At 43.8% G+C, this 27,537-nt stretch overlaps 1 protein-coding gene across 5 annotated transcripts in view; it reads right to left on the bottom strand.

Annotated features, from left to right (window-relative positions):
- The window catches only part of LOC112228789 (rho guanine nucleotide exchange factor 2-like), a 56,463-nt gene that overhangs the window by 7,345 nt on the left and 21,581 nt on the right, over window positions 1–27,537 (bottom strand). For 4 of the 5 annotated variants that reach the window (XM_042310932.1, XM_042310938.1, XM_042310947.1 and 1 more), the window contains 3 exons: window positions 6,024–6,186; window positions 405–472; window positions 208–271 (listed from right to left, as the gene is read on the bottom strand). In XM_042310932.1, the coding sequence (XP_042166866.1) occupies window positions 208–271; window positions 405–472; window positions 6,024–6,186 (295 nt within the window). Of the gene's footprint in view, window positions 1–207; window positions 272–404; window positions 473–6,023; window positions 6,187–26,108; window positions 26,401–27,537 lie in introns of those variants that run through there. The other variant, XM_042310953.1, reaches the window with a different exon arrangement.

Genomic DNA, 27,537 nt, shown 5'->3' with positions numbered 1-27,537 from the left:
GAGAAAGAGACAAGGGGTTCAATTGAACTTTTCCTGTCCAAAAGGATTTTAATCCATATGATGCAGTCAGTACTTCATCCATATGGCAGTGGCATAGACCAGCCAACAGGTGGCAGCACCACTATATTCACATGCAGACAGGAGGCATTAATTGTGAAAGAAGGAGAGGAAATAGGATAGAAGTTGTTGAGGAAAAAAGATACTGACTTTTGGTCCTTAGAGCTACGTTCTGCAGCGCGGAGTTGTTCCTCACCAGGGCTAGCTTCTGTTGCTGCAAAACACACAGAGAAAACACATTCAGACCAATGTCTCATCCAACAATCAACTTCTCAAAGAATAAAGGCCCAACTTTGCTTTTCATACGCACATTTTTTTTTTCCTTTCCCCTCTCTCCCCTCTCTTACCTTTTGTTTCATCTTGACACAGTTGGCCAGTGTGTCTCGACAGCGGTTGTGGATGGTGACATTGCAGGCTGCAACACAGAAACACAAAGATCAATTTCCCCGACACTCCACAATATCTGCATATGCACTGTTGATAAGAATGGTAACTGACTTCATGAAATCACGAGACTATTTTTGAGGCACTTGTCATTACGGTCAAGATGAGTTGCTTACAGAGTGATACACATGACTGGTGAAAGGTTATGAAAGGTGCCAACTCTTTCTGTTCAACATAGGGTTATCAATGACACATTGTACATTTGATACTGGCACTGACTTGAATTTCATGTGACAAATAACCCTTGAAACCTATGCTTTCCAACACCAAGTAAAATGTTAACACTGTTATTAAATCACTCCTATGTTTCAAAACACCTCTTCTCCCCTCCTCTCTTCCCCCAGCTTTACTCTCTCTTCATTGTTAGAGTGGCTCCACTTCCTGGTACATGTTTTCTTGACAGGAAGCTCTCCTGGAATGGCGCTGGGAGGTTGAAGGGATGTCTGAGGCAGGTTATCGGTGTGTGTGTGTGTGTTCTGAGTCCTGGGAGTGTTGTTGCGTCAATATGAAACGGCATAGAAGTGTTTAAGAGAGTTCTTGCCCACTACACAGGGTTGTCTTTGTTCTAAGAGCAGCCCAAAGCTACACACACACACACACACACACACACACACACACACACACACACACACACACACACACACACACACACACAGAGAGAGAGAAAGCAGAATCTCCCTTACAAAACTCTACATATTCCTTTACTTTAGTCTTTCCCATGTCTCTGCCCAGATTACACATTTGCTACCAAAGCAGGCTAAATACAGCCAAAACACTTGTCAGAAGTATGCTTTGCTTTGGTGGGGTGCATTTCCTTGGTGCCGTTCCTATTTTCAACCAATAGTTTCCACGCACATGAGAGGGAACACAGGGCTAAAAATACACTCTTTTCAGGGTGTGTTCTCCATAAAAGCCAACATTTTACAGAGCATGGACTCAGCTAACACGCTTTCTACTTAAACCTCAAAATGAGAGGCACACTGTGGCTCATTCATCACTCAAACTCTCACAACACATGCAGACCCTTACACACACACACACACACACACACACACGCTACAAACTATTTAAACATACTCAAAGCTACTCACACACCACTCCTTACGGAAGGACAAACACATCCAGTAGATAATGTCCCGATGCTAAAACAAACAGACTAGGCCCCTTGCTCACTAAACCAACATGGCTGCCTTCTCCAAGTACTGTTAGACCCTTCCCCTAAAGCTCAACATTGCTGCTCGGAAACTAGACTGGAGACCCAACAAGTGTCATGGAACACTATTATAGATGTGTCCATACAGAGTGGATCTACAACCTAGAAATGCTTTGGGGGTTTCAAATACTGCCTAGAATCCCCCCTTCCATATGACCCTATATTATTTACAGCTCACTTGTCTTTAGCTAATTATCATATTTATTTGTATGATGATACTGTACACTGAGGGTACAAACATTATGAACACCTGCTCTTTCCATGACATAGACTGACCAGATGAGTCCAGGTGAAAGCTATGATCCCTTATTGATGTCACTTGTTAAATCCACTTCAATCAGTGTAGATGAAGGATTTTTAAGCCCTGAGACAATTGAGACATAGATTGGGTAGGGGTGTGCCATTCAGAGGGTGAATGGGCAAGATAAAATATTTAAGTGCCTTTGAATGGGGTATGGAACAGTAGGTACTAAGGCACACCCGTTTGTGTCAAGAACTGCAGAGCTGTTGGGGTTTCACACTCAAAAGTTTCCCGTGTGCATCAAGAATGGTCCACCACCCAAAGGACATACAGCCAATTTAACACAGCTGTGGGAAGAATTGGAGTTAACGTGGGCCAACATCCCTGTGGAACGCTTTTGACATCTTGTAGAGTCCATGACCTGACAATTTGAGGCTGTTGTGAGGGCAAAAGGGCGGAAGGTTCTTAATATTTTGTGTAATCTAGGGCCCTCAGATTACGTCAAAATGAGCCAAACAACAATGGCCTGTTCGTCTTAATCTGAGTCTTTATCTGTGTCTGAGGAGGTAATCTCACATGTACTGACACAGAGCTACACAGAGGCTACACACATTAAGTTACACCCTGCTGGACACCAAGCAGGGCTCCTATTGGTCAGTTATCCGTTCATGCAGAGAACAATAAGAGGTGAAGCAGGAAATAAATATGAGTCCAAATGTTGATGAAAACAAAAACAAAATGTCTTTCTCTGCAGTAATGGAATAAAGGGTCCCTGAAATGAATTTGAAATAAATAACAATAAATAAAAAGATATTTGTGGACTTCATTCAATTTCATGCCAAACATTGATGTAAAACAAGAAGATGTACTTAATTGATTGAATACATAGACAACATTGTAAAAGCATTGACGAGAAATCCTCCCTAGTGACTCCAAACCGGAAACATCCACTCAGACATGAAATCAATGGATTTTCCCAAAACAGGCGGTGCTACCTACTCCACATGCACGCACACGCACACACACACACACACACACACACTCCCCCGCACCCAGCCTAAACATATGTCTCCCCAATTCACAGGGGACCTCAGATAGCAATCCCGATGTAGGACAATGTTATGACCCCGTATTAAAACGTCTCTGGGTCTCTGAGGCAATATGGCTCCCTATCAGACCACTGTGTTAAACGGGAGTGGGATAACTGTGTTACCCTCAGCTCATCCATCATTATTACTGTTAGGGACCACTAATGTCTGTGGACACAGAGAGGAAGAGGGATTGGGACTGTGTCTGTGTGTGTGCGTCCATGCAGACCTGCCTGCCTATGTGTGTTTGTCTATGTGTGCGTGCATGTGCGCAAGTGTGTGTGCGTCTATGTGTGCATGCATATGTGTGTGTACGTGTGTGTTAACACACGTCAGTGTGGCAGATTGCTTGTTAATCTCCCACACTCCAACTGCCAGATGCACTATTTCCAGATTCAGATTACAGTCGGGGAGCGAGGTAGCAGCTGTGTATTGGGGCAAGGGGGGGGGGGCATCCACCAAACAAAGAGAAAAGCCCCTCTCTCAACAGACAGTGGGTTTCATCATAGACCTACTGTATAATCTCCTGAGCCTGCATTCTGTACTGTATTTACACTATAGCTACTTTGTCATTCTCCATCTCTATAGTGAGTCTTACAGGTCTAATGGTTGTGTTGCATCTGATTATAACATATTAGCAAACTGAGATGACAGTGACACGATAACACAGGAATTAATAAAAGGTAAAAACTGTGAAAAATATTAGTTCAGTTTCACATAAACCTCCAAGACAAACTGACTATGACTGACCCAAGGCATGCTGCCTAAACCAATTTAAATTCTTATCTAATCTAAATCAAATAGACGCTCGACTGAAAATATCTTAACTGGCTCAGAATGTAAATATATGAACAGAGAAGCCAACAATGGTATTCCCAACCTGAAATAGTCTCACACCTCAGTCCTCTCTCCTACTTAGGCATCCGCTCTCTTTCCTTTCCCCTTTCTCTCCATCTCTCCAGTGTAATTTGCAATGATAATGAATTCATGCCCCCTTCAGCCCAATACGCACAAATACACACCCAGAGCTGACCCTCTGAATATAATTATGCCCCCAACCCAAATCAATAGCCTATGATCGGTGTTCTATCTAAACTACAGCTGTTGTACCTCTTACCCCCCACTGCAATCTCTGTGCCCACCGTCTCTCTCATTCTCAAGTACCGGAACTCTCTCTCTCTCACACACACAAACACGTGCACACAACCCCCCCCTCTTCGGCAGCAGACATGTGTAATCAAACCCCATGCCAAGAGCCTTCCCTCTCCCACCCCCATGCCCCTCTGTACCCCTTCCCTCCCTCTGTGCTCCCCTTCTCTGTCTGTCTGTCTCTCTCTCTCTCTTCTCTCTTTGAACCTGGTCTTCAGAGCCGTAGGGGTCAAGGTAACGAGGTCGAAGATGGAGCCACTATTTCCTCAACTTGAAGGACAATAAACTTCATCCATACATCAATATTCAATCAAAATAGGTAATAGGGCTTGATAAGAAGACAAAAAGCATCCCTCTTTCCCTTTAGGAATGTACGTTTGGATTGATTTAATGATTTAATGATAAATACAAATGTCAATCGACTATGACTGTCAATTGAATTGTCTTTGCTGCTGCTGTGGGGGCAGTGTAGTGTTATTGCATTGTATAACGCTCATTTCAAAATGGGGTAAGCAAAACAAAAATACAATTCACAGTATGGACTTCCTCTATCTCAGGCAAACTCCTCTCTGTCTGTCAATGTCATCATGCATCATCTATACAGCTTTGTCTCCTACTCTATACAGCTTTGTCTCCTACCCTATACAGCTTTGTCTCCTACTCTATACAGCTTTGTCTCCTACTCTATACAGCTTTGTCTCCTACTCTATACAGCTTTGTCTCCTACTCTATACAGCTTTGTCTCCTACTCTATACAGCTTTGTCTCCTACTCTATACAGCTTTGTCTCCTACTCTATACAGCTTTGTCTCCTACTCTATACAGCTTTGTCTCCTACTCTGTCTTTCTGGCTCACTTGTTTGTGAACTAATATCTCTCCCTCCCCTCTGTCTCCCTTGACCTGAGAACTGATGGCCCCTGAGGAGTCTTTTTATTCAATATGTTCTCCTCTACCTCGACCCTGTACCTGTCTTTCCCCCTCTTTATCTGTCCACCCTTCTCTCTGGATCTTCCTCTATTTGTTTGCCCCGTTTGCCCTGGAGTCTGCCTTCTCCCACTCCACCCTCTCTCCCTCTTTCTTTCTCTCTTTCTCCCCCAGCTGTTCCTCCAGGCCAGTGGAGAGAGGGGCAGGCCGTCTGATCTGTGCTCCCCACACACTAACACTATTGTCTGGGCCGGGCAGGGGAAGGGAGAGGGTTCTCCTAGAAGGCAACAGCTGATTGATTCTCAAAGGGAGGGAGGGAAGGAAGGAAGGAGGGAAGGAAGGAAGGGGAGAACGAAGGGAAGCAAAGAAAAATACTCTCTCTGTTTCCTTCTCTCTTTTTCTCAGTTGTTTCCTTCTTTTGATCCATCTCTTTGGCTCATATGTCTCTTCTACCTTTATCTTTATTGACCCACACGTCCTACCCCACCTCTCTCTCTCCACCCATATTGTTTGAATCTCCTTTTTTCTAGCCCCAATCTCTCTCTCCTGCTTCCTCCTGCTGTTCTTTTGTTCACCCTTTCTCTTCCCAAGAAGAAAGAGAGACAGTCACACTAGACAGTCACTAACCTCTCTCTCTCTCTCACACACACACACACACACACACACACACACACACACACACACACACACAGACACACACACAGACACACATACACACACAAAAAGGTAATCTTCCTAACAGTTCAATATGACAACCCTGGGGCAAGATGTCTGTTGGTCCTGATCTGGTGATGCATCAATACATCAATACCCCAATAATGTTGTCGCTAATAACATTAGGCTTTTGTCTGGGCCTTGTGAATGTATGTACTGCCTACAATAGTGTGTGTGTGTGTGTGGTACTCACTGGGGCAGCTGAGGGCCTCTTTAGCGGTGATGCTCTTGTTGCAGGCGGAACAGAGGGTGGTGGCAGACACGGTGAGGGAAGTGAAGAGGTGGCCGTTGCTATAGCGCGCCTCCCGCTCCCGCGCCTCCTTCTCCCTCTCCTTCATCCGCTCCTTCTCTTTGTTCTGTAACCAAACACACAAATCAGCGCCAACCGATGCAATCTGTGTGGATATGAACTGTTTTAACTCTCGCTCATCTGACACTGTCAACCGTTCTGGATATTCTACAGCTGTGAGATGCTTGTCTGGTACTCAGGTCTCCTCATACTGTATATGCAGCATGCACTTTGTTTCATAGAGTAAGTTTCACTGAATGAGGACAGCTGGTGCATGAGGAATTGTAAATGTGGTGTTTTCAGGAATAGTATCTCTCTCCCTCCCACTCAAGGAGATTGACAGCCTGGGGACTGTCTTTAATCCCATTGTTACACTACAGGGCTCTCCATGCTGCCTCAGCATAACTCAAGTGTATTCAGTGTGAGTCTGTATTTAAGCAATTGCGCCTGCATGTGTCCTTGTGCATCTAAGAATGTGTGTGTGTGTGCACTACGCTAATTAGTATAGGTGCATTTGCAATTGTGTAGGTGTGACTAAAATGTGAATGTTCCAGTATTACTTCGCCTCTGTAACATCCAGCTGTTCCTAGCATGGTGCCTTATTTTATACCACACATTTTAATGGCAGCCTGTCTATCTGTGTCCAGACCAGAGCACCAGTCTATGCTGCTGGCTGTGACTCTGGCCGTGCTGCTAAGTAAGCAGAATGGTCAGGTACCAAACAGCCTTTCACAGCCGGTGGCCTTTTAGTCACAAACTAATCTCCTGATGTTGTGAACACAGACAAAGTAGTCCATCTTCAGTGGCTTTGTCACTCTCTGTTTTTCTAAATGCTCTCAGCTAATTATCAATTATGGTGTTACGATGAGATTGAACCCAAAAAAACGTTCTAACTGAAGAAACCTTTTGGAACCCTTTTCTCTAAGAGTGCAGACTTCAGACCCTTGACGTACACATAAGGAAAGCTAACCCGGTTGGTTTATCATAATGGGCAGCAGAGGGGTTAAACTCACCGGAACGTGCCACACAACTATAATGTTATCGGAAAGAGGAAGAGAAATAACGAAAAGAGGGATTTGTCAGGGGTTCCTTTGAGAACCTAAACAAAAGGCCTGGGGGCCCCAATGTGAGGAACTCATTCAGGACATGTCCTCCATGGCACCATCTCAGGGGTATGTAAAACACACCCAAAGGAAAGAAAGCAGAGTATGGAGGAATGGATGGAGTGAAAGAAGAAGGGAGGGGAGTTCAAACCCATCCATTTACATTAGCTAATTAAAAAGGCAACCCGCCAAGATTTTGATCTGAGGTGAAAGTGGCGGAAAGAGACTCAAGGGTAAGGACATATAGGACACACTGACACATGCACCATGCTGGTGTGATGACTAGCTACAGTTGTGACGCTGTAATGACGGTGGAATGAGGTGAGACGGGCAGGGAGACAGCTTAGGTCCAGGACACCGGGTCCACTTTCAGACCCTCATGTCTAAACACACACAGTATGGACAGTAAGTAAACCACATTTACATTCACTCCGGTTTGAAGAGGATGAAAACAGGTGCACAATTTGGCACTGGGTACCAAGCCAATGCTTGGTAAATCTTTCTAAGCTTCTCGGGAAGAATTAATCCATAGAGTTTAACTGCATCCATGTAGCGTCCATCGCCTAGCAACTCCTGTACAGTATGTCTGAGGCGGGATGGCTTTAATGGCGGTAGGATGAGCACTGCGGCAGCATGCTCTAATCCACTCTGTCCCCCGCAGAGCAGAGGTAGGTTAGTCGACTGTTACCAAACTGCCTCCCTCGCTATTATTAATGCACAGTCAGCTCCATCAGTCAAGACCACCTTATTAAGACCTTTTTCTATAGAACTGACTCTTACGCTAGATATCTGGCACACTGACTGAATTTCCCCCCTCCCCCTATCCATCGCTCTCACACACTCACTCCCTCTCTCTCTCTCTCCCTCTCCCTCTCTTCTTGTCTCTCTCTATCCTACCCTCCTTATCACACTCCTCTATAGTGGATTAACAGACTGGATTAGAATCCTCTGACTCAGGGCGGATAGGGGATGGTGTGAAAGACGAGAAAGATAGATAGTGAGCGATAGGAAGAGAGAGCGAGAAGAGTGAGTGAGATTGCTAAAAGCATTTAATTGAGTGAAAGAATGCCACATTGCAGTTTTTGAAGAGCGGCGCTGCTGGTAAATTGTTACCAAATGGGCGTAATGACTTTTTAATGAAAAGAGGGTGGGGCAGTGGGGAGGAAGAGAGAAGCTGCGGTCATAGACCAGGGATTAGAAGATACTATTAAGGGGCAGATTAGGCAACAGACTTAACCTCTGCCCAAGCCTTCCAGATATCGAACCTTACTCCACTGAGGAATTTACACTGTTTGGTGGATGAGCAGAGGACAAGGCCTTCTTGCTCTTTCTCTATTTGGTCTCTCTCTCCCACTACTCAATTCAAATGTCTTTATTGCATGACAATAGACATATCACAAGGAAAAGGCTAGGAAGTAAGACTGGGAAAGTGTGTACTATGAAGAAATTAAGAGTTCATTTCCACGACGCTATATCCACAAATGTTTTCATCAGAAAAGATTGCTTCTGGGTACCGTCATGTGTGTGTAAAATATTACTGTTCTCAGATTTTTCATTCATAGATTTTAGAATTATATGAACATGTGTTTAGCTGGAATGGAATGTTCATATCCTGTATATTTGACTGTGATACGTGGTTGTCTCACCTAGCTATCTTAAAATAGCTAAGTGACTTGCCTTGTTAAATAAAGGTTAAATAAAAACATTAAAATAAATGAATGCACTTAAGAGCACCTGCTAAATGAATAAAATGTCAATGGTGAATGTTCTACAGACAGATCTCATATACAGTGGCAAGAAAAAGTATGTGAACCCTTTGGAATTACCTGAACTTCTGCATAAATGGTCATCAAATTTGATCTGATCTTCATCTAAGTCACAACAATAGACAAACACAGTCTACTTAAACTAATAACACACAAACAATATGTTTTCATGTCTGTTTTGAACACACCGTGTAAGCATGTATGTGAACCCTTGGATTTAATAACTGGTTTACCCTCCTTTGGCAGCAATAACCTCAACCAAAAGTTTTCTGTAGTTGTGGATCAGACCTGCACAATGGTCAGGAGGAATTTTGAACCATTCCTATTTACAAAACTGTTTCAGTTTAACAATATTCTTGGGACATCTGGTGTGAACCGCTCTCTTAAGGTCATGCCATAGCATCTCAATCAGGTTGAGGTCAGGACTCTGACTGGGCCACTCCAGAAGGCATATTTTATTTTGATGAAGCCATTATGTTGTTGATTTACTTCTGTGTTTTGGGTCACTGTCCTGTTGCGTCACCCAACTTCTGTTGTGCTTCAATTGGCGGACAGATAGCCTTACATTAGCCTGCAAAATGTCTTGATAAACTTGGGAATTCCCTTTTCCGTCGAAGATAGCAAGCTGTCCAGGCCCTGAGGCAGCAAAGCAGCCCCAAACCATGATGCTCCCTCCACCATACTTTACAGTTGGGATGAGGTTATGATGTTGGTGTGCTGTGCCTTTTTCTCTCCACACATAGTGTTGTGTGTTCCTTCCAAACAACTCAACTTAAGTTTTATCTGTCCACAGAATATTTTGGAACATCCAGATGCTCTTTTGCGAACTTCAGATGTGCAGCAATGGTTTTATTGAACAGCAGTGGCTTCTTTTGTGGTGTCCTCCCATGAACACCATTCTTCTTTAGTGTTTTACGTATCGTAGACTCGTCAACAGAGATGTTAGTATTGTTCAGAGATTTCTGTAAGTCTTTAGCTGACACTCTAGGATTCTTCTTAGCCTCATTGAGCATTCTGTGCTGTGCTCTTGCAGTCATCTTTGCAGGATGGCCACTCCTAGGGAGAGTAGCAACAGTGCTGAACTGTCTCCATTTATAGACGATGTCTTACTGATGAACATTAACGCTTTTAGAGATACTTTTGTAACCCTTTCCACCTTTATGCAAGTCAAGAATTCTTCATCTTGGGTCTTCTGAGATCTCTTTTATTCGAGGCATGGTTCACATCAGGCAATGCTTTTGTGAATAGCAAACTCATATTTTGTGAGTGTTTTTTAAAGGGCAGGGCAGCTTTAACCAACATCTTCAATCTCGTCTCATTGATTGGACTCCATGTTAGCTGACTCCTGACTCCAATAAGCTTTTGGAGAAGTCATTAGCCTAGGGGTTCACATTCTTTTTCCAACCTACACTGTGAATGTTTAAATGATGCATTCAATATAGACAATATAAATACAATAATTTGTGTGTTATTAGTTTAAGCAGACTGTGTTTGTCTGCTGTGATTTAGATGAAGATGATGTCTAATTTTATGACCAATTTATGTAGAAATCCAGATAATTCCAAAGGGTTCACCTACTGTTTCCTGCCACTGTAACTGTATTGGGTGGGAAATGCATTCATTCATTTTATATTGATGCCACAAATGCATACTTTGTACAGTTCTTTTAACCTAGCAGTGGCACTTATTTCTCTGAGAGTGAGGTGGATATGTAGCAATCTGCCAAAAAAAGTAGCATTATTTGTCTTTCTGAAATGAAACCATCAAGTGATAGATTTTAAACGAATACATGTCTATCATTGAACAACACCATACCATGAACACAGACTGAAGAAAATCACTCCAATCTCTTCCATAATTTCTTTACAACAATAAAAACTAATTTACCAACATTTCTGAAAAAGGATATACACTGAGTGCATTAGGAGCACCTTCCTAATATTGAGTTGATCCCCCTTTTGCCCTCACAACTGCCTCAAGTCGGGACATGAACTCAATGTGTTGAAAGGGTCCCACATGGATGCTGGCCCATGTTGACTCCAATGCTTCCCACAGTTGTGTCAAGTTGACTGGATGTCCTTTGGGTGGTGGACCATTCTTGATACACACAGGAAATTGTTAAGCATGAAAAACCTAGTAGCGTTGCAGTTCTTGACACGCTCAAACTGGTGCGCCAGGCACTTAAATATTTTGTCTTGCCCATTCACCCTCTGAATGGCACACATACACAATCCATGTCTCAATTGTTTCAAGGCTTAAAAATACTTCTTTAACCGCTTCCCTCCCCTTCATCTACATGGATTTGACATCAATGTGACATCAATAAGTGGTCACAGCTTTCACCTGGTCAGTCTGTGTCATAGAAAGAGCAGGTGTTCTTAAGGTTTTGTACACTCAATGTACAGTGTATAGTCCCCCTCCCCTCCTCCTCTCTCATAGGATTCCCCTGTATCAGATATCTGTCCTTGGCTGACCCTCAGACTGTCTGGACGCCAGAGGAGAGCTACTGGTAAAAATCGGTAGTCGACTTGTTTATTAAACTGCCTCTCCCGTGCTCCTGGCCAGTCTGAGAGGAGACCACATCACAGTGTGTTGAGTTAATCAGCCTAAGGAGGCCTCTAGGGTCCATGGCCCTACCACCGTTAGATCTCACCCCCAACCACAAGACCCTGAGATAACACCCTATTTGGCTGTACAAGCGTCATAGGATCAACTTCTCAATGATGATCAGATGAAGGGCTAGGGATTCAATCAAACATGTACTATGGAATGTTTGATTGTATTACGGAAAACCCGCACTGGGAGAAATATCTCCTTTGAACTTCGTACACTGAAAAAAAGGCTATCACCACCAAACAGGATATTGAACCAAGATTACATCATAATACCTGTATTTTTACATCCATGTTTCAATCTAAAATGAGATACTTTACACACGCGCGTCAGGTGTGTCTACAGAGAATGAGTATCCTGCACAAGGCCATAAAAGCAGTATACAAATCTCACCTGGGGATTATGAACCAGTATCCCCTTAGGTCACAAGCCTCTACCCTAACCACCACTATGCCATTTAACAGTATCCCAGTCTGAACTCTGACCCCAGACAGATAAGAGACAGAGATAAAAGAGCTGTTAACATGCTGCTGTGGTGAACAACACAAACTACCAGCAGGTCAATAAACCTGCTATAGGGGAGTGATCAGAAAAATGTATGATGAGGGCAACGTTCCTTGTTATTTTGGATGGGGGAGTCTATCGTAGACTTTGTCTCTCAGTGGTCGAAGAGCACCTTTGGCCAAATTCAGCCAGCCAGCCAGTAGCATGGCTAATCCTTTGTTTGGTAAATTCGTATTAGACTGGCACTGGTGTCTATATAAGGTGGCATGTATAACTTTTTTTTTAGATGGAAGGAAGTTACGTAATTGGTTTACTGTAAGCAATGAAGCTTGGGTATGCTGCTGGGATCTGGCTTTATTGATGCTAATGGTTAACCAAGAGGTTGGCATGACCAAGAATCTAGCCAAATAGATACAGATACACAGTGCTAGGCAGTTAACATGGAGTTCTGTGTGTATGCAAAGACATATACTGAGCAAAAATATAAAAATGCAACATGCAACAATTTCAAAGATTTTACTGGGTTACAGTTCATAGAAGGAAATCAGTCAATTGCAACAATTCACTAGGCCCCAGTTTATGGATTTCACATGACTGGGCAGGGGCACAGCCATGGGTGGACCTTGGAGGGCATAGGCCCACCCACTGGAGAGCCAGGCTCAGCCAATCAGAATGAGTTTTTCCCCACAAAAGGGCTTTATTACAGACAGAAATACTCCTCAGCACCCCCACTATAACACATGGGCAAGGGTGCAGCCATTGGACTTGGGAGCAAGGCCCACCCACTGGGGGAGCCAGGCCCAGCCAATCAGAATGAGTTTTCCCCCACAAAAGGGCTTTATTACAGGCAAAAAAGCTTTTTGTGCGTATGGAACATTTCAGGGATCTTTCAGCTCATGAAACACGGGACACTTTACATTTTGCGTTTAGATTTTTGTTCAGTATATAATAAATACAATGGACATTACTATTTAAAGCAATTGTCAAAATGTTTTTATGCCACACGCCCATTTCTGATGAGTCAGTTTCCAAGCGGCAACCAGTTTTCCTGCAGCAACAATAAACACTTCATATTTATCATGACACTTCTACAAAGTCTAGCATGCACTTTACTGGGCTGCCATGACAGATGAGGTCAGAGGAGTTTCAGATGAGATGGACAGAGAGCCATATAGATTCTTCCCTTTCTATTTCTATGAAGGGTGCTATCTGGAAGCGACAAGACTCAGGAAGTCTCTGTTCCCTTTCAGACTGCGATACTGGCATCTGTTGTTTTCAGGGGACTGAACACATGTGCAGATGCCTGAGAATGTGAATGTGCTCACTTTTGGTCCCTCTATTAAAAGCTTCTATGAAGACATGTCATTCACTCCCCTTCCTGGAACCAAACAGCCTCAGAGACTCAGACACAACAAAACTAAACAGGAAAGGGAGAAACAAAACTCACAATGTGCCTGAAAAACATAGTTTGGAAATGGGTTTGTATACACAGTCCAGACATTTTTGTAAAAAGCAGTTTTTTTCTCAGTAATTCTGCCAAAATGTCCATGCTAGTGCTTCAGTGTTGACATCACACACCGGAAGTTCATTATTACCGACTTCCTGTTTCATGGATAAGGCAGTGGAGCCAGAGTTGAGCTTGTTAAACTATTTTGTTCAGTCTGACTGACTTAGCAGACATTTTAGGCATTTTTTCTGTCATATAACTGGATATGTAGTGAATGTAGGTTAAGTAAAGAACAGTGACAACCCACTGGGCAAAGAAATGGTTGAATCAACATTGCTTCCATGTCATTTTAACACTAAGATTCAATGTAATGACATTTAATCAACATGGGAAACTGATTGGATTTGTAAAAAGTCATCAGCGTGACAGAATTTCGGCTTTTTCCACCCAACTTTTAAATAAATCCAAAGACATGGTTACATTTTTTGTTGATTTCACGTTGAATTCAAGTTAGTTGACAACTCAACCAAATGTAAATCAAAACAAGACATTGAAATGACGTCTGTGCCCAGTGGGAAGTTCTAATCAACTAGGAATTTGAACCATAGGCCTTCTACTAACTATATGACTGGTAACTATAGCATGGATGCTGTAAACATAAATGTTTATTAACTTATAACAAATAAAAAGTTCAATAAAACAATGTTTAAAAATGCATTAAGACTGTAAATACATTCATCATGTATTGCACATCATGTTGCTCATAACACTGAATCAATGCTAAAATAAATGATCTAGCTTTGTTTTGATGTGTAGGCCCACTATTGCTCTCCCTTAAGTAACTCATTATCCACAGAGTGTAGTCATACGTTATTACAGCCAGACAATAACAAGCTTGGCTGATCCTTGTTCCGGTTGACTGAATAGCGTCGGCTGTGTCCTCTCCTCTGTTTATGTGTCATGTATTCTTTTTGCCGACACACTTTCAACCGAGGGTTGTAGAGAGAGCATAAAACCTGATGGAGAGAAGGGTTCAACCGTGTGACGCCAGCTCACTGAAGCGAGATCAGCGCAGTCTAATCTGAGGTGTGAATAAGTGGTCAAGTAACCTCAGAATGACATCACTAACTAATGATGAGACAGAAAGTCATTAGTGCACAAAGGATTCCCAGAATACCACACTAGAATGACCTGCATACAGAAACTTAAGTTGAATCTGAAAACAAATGTAAACGTGACACTATTGATATAGTTTGAAATTTACGGGGACATATGCCAGTGGTCCCCAATGAGATTATGTTCCTCAAATTACATATGTAAACAATCAAAAACCATTGTGCAGTCGGCCTCTATTTGAGTTCATCAAACTAAACCAAGGTGTGTCGGGCAGGAAGGGCTGTCCTTGCGACATCACAGGAACGTCCCCTTGGCATGCCATAACAGAGTTAGTGGTAGTCAGCATGTGGACATACACTGGGAGAACAAAGCCCTTTTGCCTTTGCTTGCGACACAATCGGTCTGCGGAAGCCCAGGATCTCCTTCAAGTTAACCCTGTGTCGTGCGTGAAGAGCAGAGGCTTAATGGCAGTGCCTCTGTTCTAGGAGAGGAGGAAGGGGGTCTTATGGGAGAGAGTGTGCTTGCTACTGTCCGCTGTAGCAGAGAGAGAGAGGCTGAGAGAGACGAGCCCTGGTTAATGGGCCATAAACAATGCTTGTCTGTTGTCTTTCTCATTTCAGATGGCATCAACAGCTTAGAGTGAAAAAAAATTATATCTAATGATTAATTAAATATCCTCAGAACGACCTTTGTGAACAAGCACGGTCACCAGTTGCCATAGCACGTATGAGTAACAGTAGGCTGCATTCATTGTAGCTGGGGATTTTAACAAGGCTAATCTGAAAACAAGACTCCCTAAATTTTATCAGCATATCGATTGCGCAACCAGGGGTGGAAAGACCCTGGATCATTGTTACTCTAACTTCCGCGACGCATATAAGGCCCTGCCCCGCCCCCCTTTCGGAAAAGCTGACCACGACTCCATTTTGTTGATCCCTGCCTACAGACAGAAACTAAAACAAGAAGCTCCCACGCTGAGGTCTGTCCAACGCTGGTCTGACCAAGCTGACTCCACACTCCAAGACTGCTTCCATCACGTGGACTGGGAGATGTTTCGTATTGCGTCAGACAACAACATTGACGAATACGCTGATTCGGTGTGCGAGTTCATTAGAACGTGCGTTGAAGATGTCGTTCCCATAGCAACGATTAAAACATTCCCTAACCAGAAACCGTGGATTGATGGCAGCATTCGTGTGAAACTGAAGGCACGAACCACTGCTTTTAATCAGGGCAAGGTGTCTGGTAACATGACTGAATACAAACAGTGCAGCTATTCCCTCCGCAAGGCTATCAAACAAGCTAAGCGCCAGTACAGAGACAAAGTAGAATCTCAATTCAACGGCTCAGACACAAGAGGTATGTGGCAGGGTCTACAGTCAATCACGGACTACAGGAAGAAACCCAGCCCAGTCACGGACCAGGATGTCTTGCTCCCAGACAGACTAAATAACTTTTTTGCCCGCTTTGAGGACAATACAGTGCCACTGACACGGCCTGCAACGGAAACATGCGGTCTCTCCTTCACTGCAGCCGAAGTGAGTAAGACATTTAAACGTGTTAACCCTCGCAAGGCTGCAGGCCCAGACGGCATCCCCAGCCGCGCCCTCAGAGCATGCGCAGACCAGCTGGCCGGTGTGTTTACGGACATATTCAATCAATCCCTATACCAGTCTGCTGTTCCCACATGCTTCAAGAGGGCCACCATTGTTCCTGTTCCCAAGAAAGCTAAGGTAACTGAGCTAAACGACTACCGCCCCGTAGCACTCACATCCGTCATCATGAAGTGCTTTGAGAGACTAGTCAAGGACCATATCACCTCCACCCTACCTGACACCCTTGACCCACTCCAATTTGCTTACCACCCAAATAGGTCCACAGACGATGCAATCTCAACCACACTGCACACTGCCCTAACCCATCTGGACAAGAGGAATACCTATGTGAGAATGCTGTTCATCGACTACAGCTCGGCATTCAACACCATAGTACCCTCCAAGCTCGTCATCAAGCTCGAGACCCTGGGTCTCGACCCCGCCCTGTGCAACTGGGTACTGGACTTCCTGACGGGCCGCCCCCAGGTGGTGAGGGTAGGCAACAACATCTCCTCCCCGCTGATACTCAACACTGGGGCCCCACAAGGGTGCGTTCTGAGCCCTCTCCTGTACTCCCTGTTCACCCACGACTGCGTGGCCATGCACGCCTCCAACTCAATCATCAAGTTTGCGGACGACACAACAGTGGTAGGCTTGATTACCAACAACGACGAGACGGCCTACAGGGAGGAGGTGAGGGCCCTCGGAGTGTGGTGTCAGGAAAATAACCTCACACTCAACGTCAACAAAACTAAGGAGATGATTGTGGACTTCAGGAAACAGCAGAGGGAACACCCCCATCCACATCGATGGAACAGTAGTGGAGAGGGTAGCAAGTTTTAAGTTCCTCGGCATACACATCACAGACAAACTGAATTGGTCCACTCACACAGACAGCATCGTGAGGAAGGCGCAGCAGCGCCTCTTCAACCTCAGGAGGCTGAAGAAATTCGGCTTGTCACCAAAAGCACTCACAAACTTCTACAGATGCACAATCGAGAGCATCCTGGCGGGCTGTATCACCGCCTGGTATGGCAACTGCACCGCCCTCAACCGTAAGGCTCTCCAGAGGGTAGTGAGGTCTGCACAACGCATCACCGGGGGCAAACTACCTGCCCTCCAGGACACCTACACCACCCGATGCTACAGGAAGGCCATAAAGATCATCAAGGACATCAACCACCCGAGCCACTGCCTGTTCACCCCGCTGCCATCCAGAAGGCGAGGTCAGTACAGGTGCATCAAAGCTGGGACCGAGAGACTGAAAAACAGCTTCTATCTCAAGGCCATCAGACTGTTAAACAGCCACCACTAACATTGAGTGGCTACTGCCAACACACTGTCAATGACACTGACTCTACTCCAGCCACTTTAATCATGGGAATTGATGGGAAATGATGTAAATATATCACTAGCCACTTTAAACAATGCTACCTTATATAATGTTACTTACCCTACATTGTTCATCTCATATGCATACGTTGATACTGTACTCTATATCATCGACTGCATCCTTATGTAATACATGTATCACTAGCCACTTTAACTATGCCACCTGGTTTACATACTTATCTCATATGTATATACTGTACTCGATATCATCTACTGTATCTTGCCTATGCTGCTCTGTACCATCACTCATTCATATATCCTTATGTACATATTCTTTATCCCCTTACACTGTGTATGACAGTAGTTTTTTTTGGAATTGTTAGTTAGATTACTTGCTCGTTATTACTGCATTGTCGGAACTAGAAGCACAAGCATTTCGCTACACTCGCATTAACATCTGCTAACCATGTGTATGTGACAAATACAATTTGATTTGATTTGATTTGTAAAAAGAGTGATGGAATAGCTACACTACGAAGTGTCACAGCTTGATCAGATCGTCAATAGCAACATGGAGAGTCTCTGCCTAACTTCACTCCTTTTTTGGGGGGTTTAAAGGTATTCACTGTCTATACAAAAAGTCCTCCTCCATCTCCTCTTAGGTCATCTAACAGAGAGAGTGAGTACGAGGGAGAGAGAGAATGAAACAGGGATACCTAGGAAAGAGGGAGAGGCTTGGAGGGGAAAACCCACGAGAGCAGGAGGCTGAAAAGAGTGAAGGAGAAAAAGAGAGACCTAAGTGAGAAATAAATGGGCCTGGGATGAAGGGGGGGGAGAAAAATCAGACAGATGGAGAAACGGATACAGGGGGAAGAGAGAGCCCCAGAGAGAGGTAGAGAGATAGAGAGAGTGATGTGGCGAGGAAACAAAAGAGGAGAAGAGAATACCTGACACAGCGAGAGAGCCTAGCAGGTAACTGGATTTCAGCGTGTATTGATGGAGGAACAAAGAAATAGAGAGCAGACAAAGAACACAAAGAGAAATGGAGAAACTGGAGACACTGGGGAAGGGAACTACTGGATGTGTTTAGAACTCTATCCTAAGGGTTACTAAATGTATTGGAAAAATACATTGAGTGTGTGGATCCATAGTTCTCATCTTAGTGTGTATGTGTGTGCATTCAGTACGTGCATGCATATGTGTGTGTGTGTTTGTGTGGCAGCAAAGGGGAGGCAAGGATATAGTATCTTTGTGCTGTATGTGTGTGGTAGCAGGGGAAGGTGGTGATTATAATAGCGTGAACGTGTCCATCCTTTGCATGTTCCTGTAGGTGAGGAGACTACAGACGTAGGATCTTAATTTGAGCCAGTTTGCTACACCAGGAAAATAACCTTGCATGAACAGAAAATGTGGATCATAATTCATGGAAATATTTTGTAGGGCAAATCAAGCCTTTTAAACCTTGAATAACCTACAAGTTTGCATTTAAAATTTGCAGCAACAAAAGAGTGATCAAATAAAGATCCTACATCTGTATCAGAGACAGATGGCATCCATCATGAGGCTTAGTACACTATGACCTTGATGATGTGAGGCGAGCCCACACAGTTATGTGGGAAAACAAATGTCTGCCCCCTAGTTAGCACCTGACTGTCCCAAGGGCACATTAATTAATAACAAGTACAGCTACACCCCCCCCACACACACACACACACACGTGTAGGATCATAATTTGATCACCCTGTTGCAGGAGAACTTTCCTGCAATGCTAAACATTTAAAACTTGAAATGTATTTGAGGTTTAAAAGGCTTCTGAAGTTTGTAATTTCCACTTAGAAATTTCAGACCTGATTTTCCCTTTGCGAAAAACATATCAATCCCTACAAAAATGTCCATTCATTATATCTACATAATAACTCACATTTCCTATTGTTGTAGGATTATTTTCCTGCTGTACCAAACTGGCTCAAATTAAGATCCTACATCTGTACACACACATATTATACACACACACACAAACTGACTTATGGAACAATTCCTTACAAAAGGTACGGCACTCATAAACAGTAGAGAGAGAGAGTTGTTGCCCAGTAGGAGTCCACATACCAGTGTTTTATGGTTACAACTATTTCCCCTAGGTCTTGTTTCTACCACTACAACATAAAATAACAGAAGCATCTTAATCTGGGGAAATCTGTTTTCATAATCAATAAACATATTTAATCCTTAAAAAATGTTGCTAACTATCAACTAAATCAAATCAAATTTGATTAGTAGAGTGAAATGTTTACTTACGAGCCCCTAACCAACAATGCAGTTAAAAAAAATATGGATAAGAAATAAAAGTAACAAGTAATTAAAGAGCAGCAGTAAAATAACAATAGCGAGACTATATACAGGGGGGTACCGGTACAGAGTCAATGTGTGGGGGCACCGGATAGGTAATATGGTAATATGTACATGTAGGTAGAGTTATTAAAGTGACTATGCATAGATGATAACAACAGAGAGTAGCAGAGGTGTAAAAGAGGGGGGGATGCAAATAGTCTGGGTAGCCATTTGATTAGCTGTTCAGGAGTCTTATGGCTTGTGGGTAGAAGCTGTTTAGAAGCCTCTTGGACCTAGACTTGGCGCTCCGATACCGCTTGCCGTACGGTAGCAGAGCCGCTGGAGTCTGACCACTTTTAGGCCTTTCCTCTGACACCGCCTGGTATAGAGGTCCTTGGATAGCAGGAAGCTTGGTGCAGCTGTAGAACATTTTGAGGATCTGAGGACCCATGACAAATCTTTCCAGTCTCCTAAGGGGGAATAGGTTTTGTCATGCCCTCTTCACAACTTTCTTGGTGTGCTTGGACAATGATAGTTTGTTGGTGATGTGGACACCAAGGAACTTGAAGCTCTCAACCTGCTCCACTGCGTGCTCGGTCCTCTTTTTCCTGTTGTCCAAAATCATCTCCTTTGTCTTGATCACATTGAGGGAGAGATTGTTGTCCTGGCACCACACGGCTTCTATTCAGATCAGTGCTTATGAAAGCCAGGATAATGTGATGAAGCTACAGTATTTCAGTCTGCTGGGTAATTACTGTAGCAGACTCAACCCAGTAGCAGCCACTCAGGGGGAGTGTGAGGGGGGCACTGGGGCTATTGACTGGTCATCAGGTTCACACAGGGTGTTGTTTGTTTTAAGAAGCTCTCTGATGAGTTCACTTCCTGTGACTCTGGCTTTAGTTAGTTTGGGTTCCACGCCTGACCCCCACTCAGTCACCTCTAGTGGGGGTTTCACAAAGGCAATGCTAAGACTCCAAAGAAAACACCTGTAATAAAATGCTAGCTATTGCAACACCCAAACCCCCTACACAAAGTCCTTTACCTACAGACTACTAAGCACCCCTCCACCTATCCTTATTTCTCCTAAATGTTTTCTTTCCTCCAGCTCTTTTGTAACTACTCGCTAGCCTGACAACTGAGTCTTCCCCCCTGCTCTATGACCGCCGAGAAGAAACGAGCATGGCGTTTGGCTGGAGCCTGTGGCCGAGTAGCCAGCCAAACCTGTCGCTCTCCTCTTCCTCAATCTCTAATCCTCCTTCTCTCTCACTTTCTCTCCTCCCTCCACATGTGATTGGTCCATTCCCCTGCCAGTCTAGTCAACAGCTGTGAGGTGAACCCATGGTCTGTTACCAGGCTGACTGGAAGAACGTTTTCACAGCCCCCTAAAAGCAACACTGTTGACACAGGTGCAGTCACACACTGGTGACCACAATGACAGTGTGTGATCTGTCGACAGAAGGTGAGATGGTGTGTCCATGTGTTTGTGATTATGTCTCTGTTGGGTGTTAAAGTGTGTGTGTGTAGTAGTAACCCATGAACACAAGTGTTTGTGTGCGTGCATGCATGTTGTATAGTGTATGGTCTGTTTGTCTGGCTTTTCACCCCACCGACACCCTACCCACCCCCCCGACCCCCTACCCACCCCAACTATAACCAAACCACCCACTCTCTAATTCCCTCTGCCACATCACCTCTCTCCCTCTCTGTTCCTTTTTCTAATTTACTTTTCATTCCTCTCATATTACAACCTTTGAGAAAGCCATTGTGGAGATGTGTGTGTTGGTGAGGTGGGCAGAGAGGGAGGTGCTGTATGGAGGGAGAGAGCAAGATAGGGTGAGAGAGCGAGAGGGGGGGCAGAGGGGACAGGTGAGGTGCTTTGCCAGCATCAGTCACACACTAGCCTGTAACCGGATCCTTGCTGTCCCTAGAGCTCTGAAAGCACACCAGTTATTATATCACTCTATTTGCACAAATAGAGTGAAAAAAACATGCTACATTTACCTGATCCTCATTGGTCTGTAAAAGCTGGAAGAGTTGAAACCAAGCATGTTCCCCACCAAACACAAAGAAAGGCCTTGTTCATTGATACAGGCCAATTGTCTTCTTTATGAGGTAATTCAGGTTATAGGATTTGAACTAGTAAATCTGATAACCAATCAATAACCTTCAGCTGCTCCTTTCTACCCAGACCTCCCTTGGCCTACAAGCCTACAGTCTATCTTCCCAAACACACCTTTGCCCAATCCGAACCATAACCATTATCCAGTAAGCCTTGGACCAGCTCTCCATCTCTTTCCTCTCAATGACTTTAACACCACTTCTCACTCTCACTAGGGAGCGTGGCCCGAGATGTTGATGTTTATTTCCTATTTTCTCTTTCATTCTCTTCCTCTGCCCTTAACCTTCCCTCTCCATTTTGTCACATGACTGAGCGGTTCAGGCCCATTAACTGGGCACTCCTTATTCCTGGGCCTGCAGACATATGATGCATGCCCGCTTTATGAGTCTGAAGAATGGCCCCTCTACGGCACTGTCTGAAATGGAAGCTGATCTAGTACTGGGCCCATATAAAATACCATGAATGGAACCAACAGGTCACCATTTAACCTAAATAAATAACCATTTGGAAGGCTACATGCCACTTTGACTAGGTAGAACATTATTTTTTTTAAATATATATTTGGTTTAAAGATTAAATAATGGCATCCGCTCACTTGTTTCCCTGCTTGTCTGGTGGTCTTTCAGCATGTCACACACAGATGTAGGATCTTAATTTGATAATTTTTTTGTTGCTGAGAATTGTTCTGCACAACAGGAAATGCAAAGTTGTCGTGTATTCAAGGTTTAAAAAGGCTTCTAAAGTTAATGTGTTCTACTTAACAAATGTCAGACTTGATTTGCTGTAACAATTGTTTTTGCATCAACCCCTAAAAAAAAGGTATGTTCTATCCATTGTAATTCAATGGTGTCGGTCTGTCTCCCTTCATTGGGCTGCAGATCTGAAGAAGGAAAGGTTACAGGTCATAAGTCATATTGGCATACCGGGGGGAGTGAAGAGTGAGGGTTAGATTGCAGGTTTCTGAGGTCACATGATCAAAGGCTTCGTTAAGATTAGGGAGCTTATGGCCTTGGGTTTAAGGACAGAGCGCAGTGTGTCAGTCTGACAACTGGAGTGTGTGCGTGCACGCATTTCTGTGCGTGAGAGTGAGTGTAGGTATTCCATTTAGACTCCCGGCTATTGTTCCTGGAGGCACCGACCACTGGAGCACATAATGAGACTACAACAGGCTGATCAAACAGACACTCCTCACCTGTCTCAAACAGATATACGACAACACAAGTGCCCAATGCCTGCCTACCCATTGAGCAACCCACACAAATGAAACACTCGCCCTCAAAATGTGATTACCAAAAGGGTAAGGACTGACTCACCTCCTGTCTTTCTGACTCACCCAGACACTTTCAGCCAACTTCACATCTCATAATATTAGTCTTCCAGGTAGATTTAAAACTCTGATATACGAAATGGCAATAACAAAGCCCTAAATATATAGAATATATCTAAAGTAACTTCGGTGTGAAGTGAGTTATTGGCACAGCAATGAGGGAGAGATGATGTGGTTAAAGCCCACCAGTCAGAGCCATTCCCCAACTGGTACAATGGAGACCCTGTGACAACTGACAAGAGAGCTTCCTCCCTCTTTCTCACACACGCACAATATCATTCTCTATCGTCCGCTATCCCTTCCCAACCTCTCCGATTCTCCCTCTCATTCCATCTCTTTCACTCAGACCCCATCTCTCATCTTCCCCCAGGGCTGTATATGTCACAATCCCTTCTCTGTCCTGCCCCACATTCTACCCAATGATGTGCAACTTTGCTGGGGTGCATAGGGTCCAATGAACAGCAATGAAACCCCCAAGAGAAAAGAAAGGGTTGGGTTGTGAAATGCATGAAACATGGGATTTCTGGCTGATCTGAATGTATGCCAATGCCAAATCTCTTTCTCTCACACATACACACAGACCAGAAGTGTGTGTGTGTGCGCATTTGTCTGTGTATGTGTAGACATTGAGCCCTGGGGTATTTCATATGTGACTGTCTGGCACTAGGAGTTTGTATTGGCATGTGGCTCCGTGTGACTATGCATGCCAGCCCTCATGCCTTTCCGCCAGTCACATCTGTTGGCATGTATGTGTTTGGGTCTGCTTGTTCTAGTGGGGGTGGGGGTCACAACACCGAGATGCTAAATTAGCTTTGGCCAAAAGGCTGAAATCCCACAGTCAGGTTGTGGCCTTCCCCATTAAAGGTTAACCAAGCAAAAGGCTACACAAGACAGAACTACATTGACACTTGTGTTTCCATAGGAACTTACCTGTAAACATCTGAGCTCTGACTTCAATCACACACAAAGCAGTGAGATAAGGTGTCATAGTATACACACAGACCAAGCTCACAGTACACATCACACAGAGATAGTAGCACACATTCACTGTACACACACACACACACACACACACACACACACACACACACACACACACACACACACACATTACCTTCTGATCAGGAAGCAGTAAGATGAATTAAAACTGCTGCAATAATGATAGGCATAAAGCAAGAGGAGCATATTACACCTGCATAACCTGTCAAAGACCAGGTACACAAGTCAACAGGTTATACAGGGGGGGTAGGCAGGCTAATGCGGAGAGAGGAGGGATATGTACTATTGCCATGTTCTAAGACTATAAAATAGAGCCAAAATATTTCATGCATTAAAATGATACTATGGGGACTTTGTGGAAGATAAGAGCTGGTCCAGATCTGGATCCAAAGTGGAGCAGAAGAGAAGGCTGGGAAAGGGAAGTGAACAGATCATGTGGACTAAACGGATGCTAAACTTGTAGAAATGTTTCTGATTTAAACAGGTGTGAAGGGACAGTAAACAGCATGACCACACGTGTTTAGTAGAACTCAGACACACAAGACAAGGAGTGATCAGTAAACACAAACACATTCAACGTTCTGATCTTTTAGCCATACCATACACTCAGAAAAAACGACATTCAAAAGGGTTTTTTCGACTGTCCCCTCTGTGGGAAGGGTTCTACCTGGAACCAAAAATTGTTCTTCAAAGGGTTCTCCTACGGGGACAGTCAAATAACCCTGTTAGGTTCTAGATAGCACCTTTTTTTTATAAGTGTATTTGAGAAACTACTTTTTCAATTTGGATATGTCAGTATCTGTGTGTGACCTAGTACTATGCAGCACATGACGGCAACACACATCCACAACTGTGCTATATTCCACTCGTCACTTTCAGAGTGCTTGATACAATTACTGCGAAACAGAGACAATGTATCGTTATCATCATGCTGCAGCAACCAAATCACATGGCGAAGACAGACAACAGAGGCCGGGAGACTTATAACAAATCCAATGATTATAAGAATAGGCATCTCTTTGACGTATAACGTTGTAGAGCATTTGCAACGGTATCGCTCAGAAAACAGTTGAACAATATTACAATTTTTGAATACGTGTCATGAGTCTAATAGCATAACTGCATCGTATTGCAATTACTGTTCGACATATTATTGATCCGTAATATTCCGTATAGTCCACGACTAGACCAATGACACACACACACACTTGCGGTTTTCCCCCCTCCCCCAAGCGATTTCCTCTATCACCGACAACATGTTCGGGGTCTCAAGCTTTGGCTGCTGTGCCGCACTATGCAACCCTTTTGCCAAGCGATATGGTTTTCTATGATATGCAAGGACAAACATTGACAAAGAAGACAAAAGCATTAGCCTTAATAATAGTCTAAATCATTATTAAAAGGTTGTTTCATTACATTGCCAGTTGCTACCATACAAAGCAGGAGTCCGAGAGAGCGCTCTCGTTTCCCCCACTCATCTTGGTATACCCGGGATAAGTAAATGGGGGATTTCCAAGTAATTGCAGTATTTTACTGTAAAGACATCATCATGATCTATTTAAATAATAAACACATGTAGGCTATTATACATGTTAGAATAACCCATGTTACAGAACTATTGATATAGGCTACTAGTGGCCTACTACATTTGAACAAATTGCTATTGAAAATGTAAATGTATTATCTATGCTATTGAATACTTTATTGAACAGTTATTTAGCCATATGACTATTCACTCACCCGTAAATTGATTTCTTTCATTCTCTCTTGACGCGTTTTTGGCAGCGGTTCAGTGACACGGGACATAACGAGGACGGGATCAACAGAGAATGATCCTCAATTTAAATCAAAGGTGATCTCCTATCCTTCTCTTTCCCTTTATTACAATATTTTCATAAACGTTGATAAAATGACAGTTAGATGTTTCCAGTGGAACAGGCGGCGTCAGATAATAGCGCATGGAGGGCGAATCCGTTAACTTTTCTCCATATGTCGGAGTACGCGCCTCGACGAACAACTGAACAGTTTTTCATGCAGGAAACTCGAACTCAGCACTCAGGAGGAGGAGCGAACATTCAGAGCAAAACACCCCCTTTCATTCTTTTCACCAACCACAGATGAGTATTGAGTACTTAACCCGCCCACTGGGTAAAGAGACGTAATCAAAAGCCAATAATCAGATTGTGGCTATATTTTTGAACCACACCTCTAGAGGTGAAGGTTGCTTGGTGTGTAAACCTAGGCTTCATGTTTAGGGGTTCGCTAAATGAGTTGTGCCCCTGTACAGTCTATGGTTGCCCCCTATGGTTTACTGTACATTTACAGCACATTTCAGATTGTGTGAAATCTCCATTATTAAGCTGCGCAACTTGAGCCACATAATGTGAGTTGGCCTGTTGACGTGGCAAACACATCATCGTGAAAACCTCCCATTTGGGCAATGCATGGAAGAGGAACCATCTGTTGGGAGGTGATGCCTTGAAGGCAAAATGTGGACTGGAAATGGTTCATGTATTTGGGAATATAACAAGGAAAAGAGAAGAATAGTAAAGGAATAGATGGACTGTTATGATGGAGAGGAAAAGAGGGAGAAGGGGAGAAGGGCGGGTTAATCAAGGAGGCACTTAAGAGTGACCTGGGGCTAAATTTAGAGAGCAACAAGAGAGGAAAACGCCCAACCGTGCACCCACAGCCAATGGATCTCTGTACAACTCTGTCCTCCAAACTGCAATATCACACCATTCCTTCTCTCTAACAGGACTGTGCCTGTGTGACCTTGCCTCTTCATCCTCCCACTTGTTTTCAGTCTCTTGCTCTGCTTTCAACACAATTTCTACTTTACTGGACGTTCCCCGTCTCCACCTCTCTGAGCATGCACAATGTATGATCACTCTCTGTTTCTCTTTCTTCTTCTTCTCTGGTTCAGTTGAGGGCTATCTTCATCCTTCCTTCTCCACTGTGATCCTCTCCAGCTCCTTCTCCATCTTCTCAGGTCATCATCTTCTCTTCATGAGTCCTCATCTGATACCAATTGCCTTCCGACATGGCCAAACACACACGTGTGTGTGCATGCAAGCGTGAGTGAGTGCGTGCGATGCCTGGCAGCACTTGGGTGGTATGATATGAGATAGCACACAGGTGTTGGATACAGTACAATACTTCTATTGAC

This window comes from Oncorhynchus tshawytscha, linkage group LG03, assembly GCF_018296145.1.
Source record: "Oncorhynchus tshawytscha isolate Ot180627B linkage group LG03, Otsh_v2.0, whole genome shotgun sequence".
NCBI lineage: Eukaryota > Metazoa > Chordata > Actinopteri > Salmoniformes > Salmonidae > Oncorhynchus > Oncorhynchus tshawytscha.
Note: the sequence above shows the minus strand (reverse complement) of the source record. Positions and strands in the feature narration are given on the sequence as shown.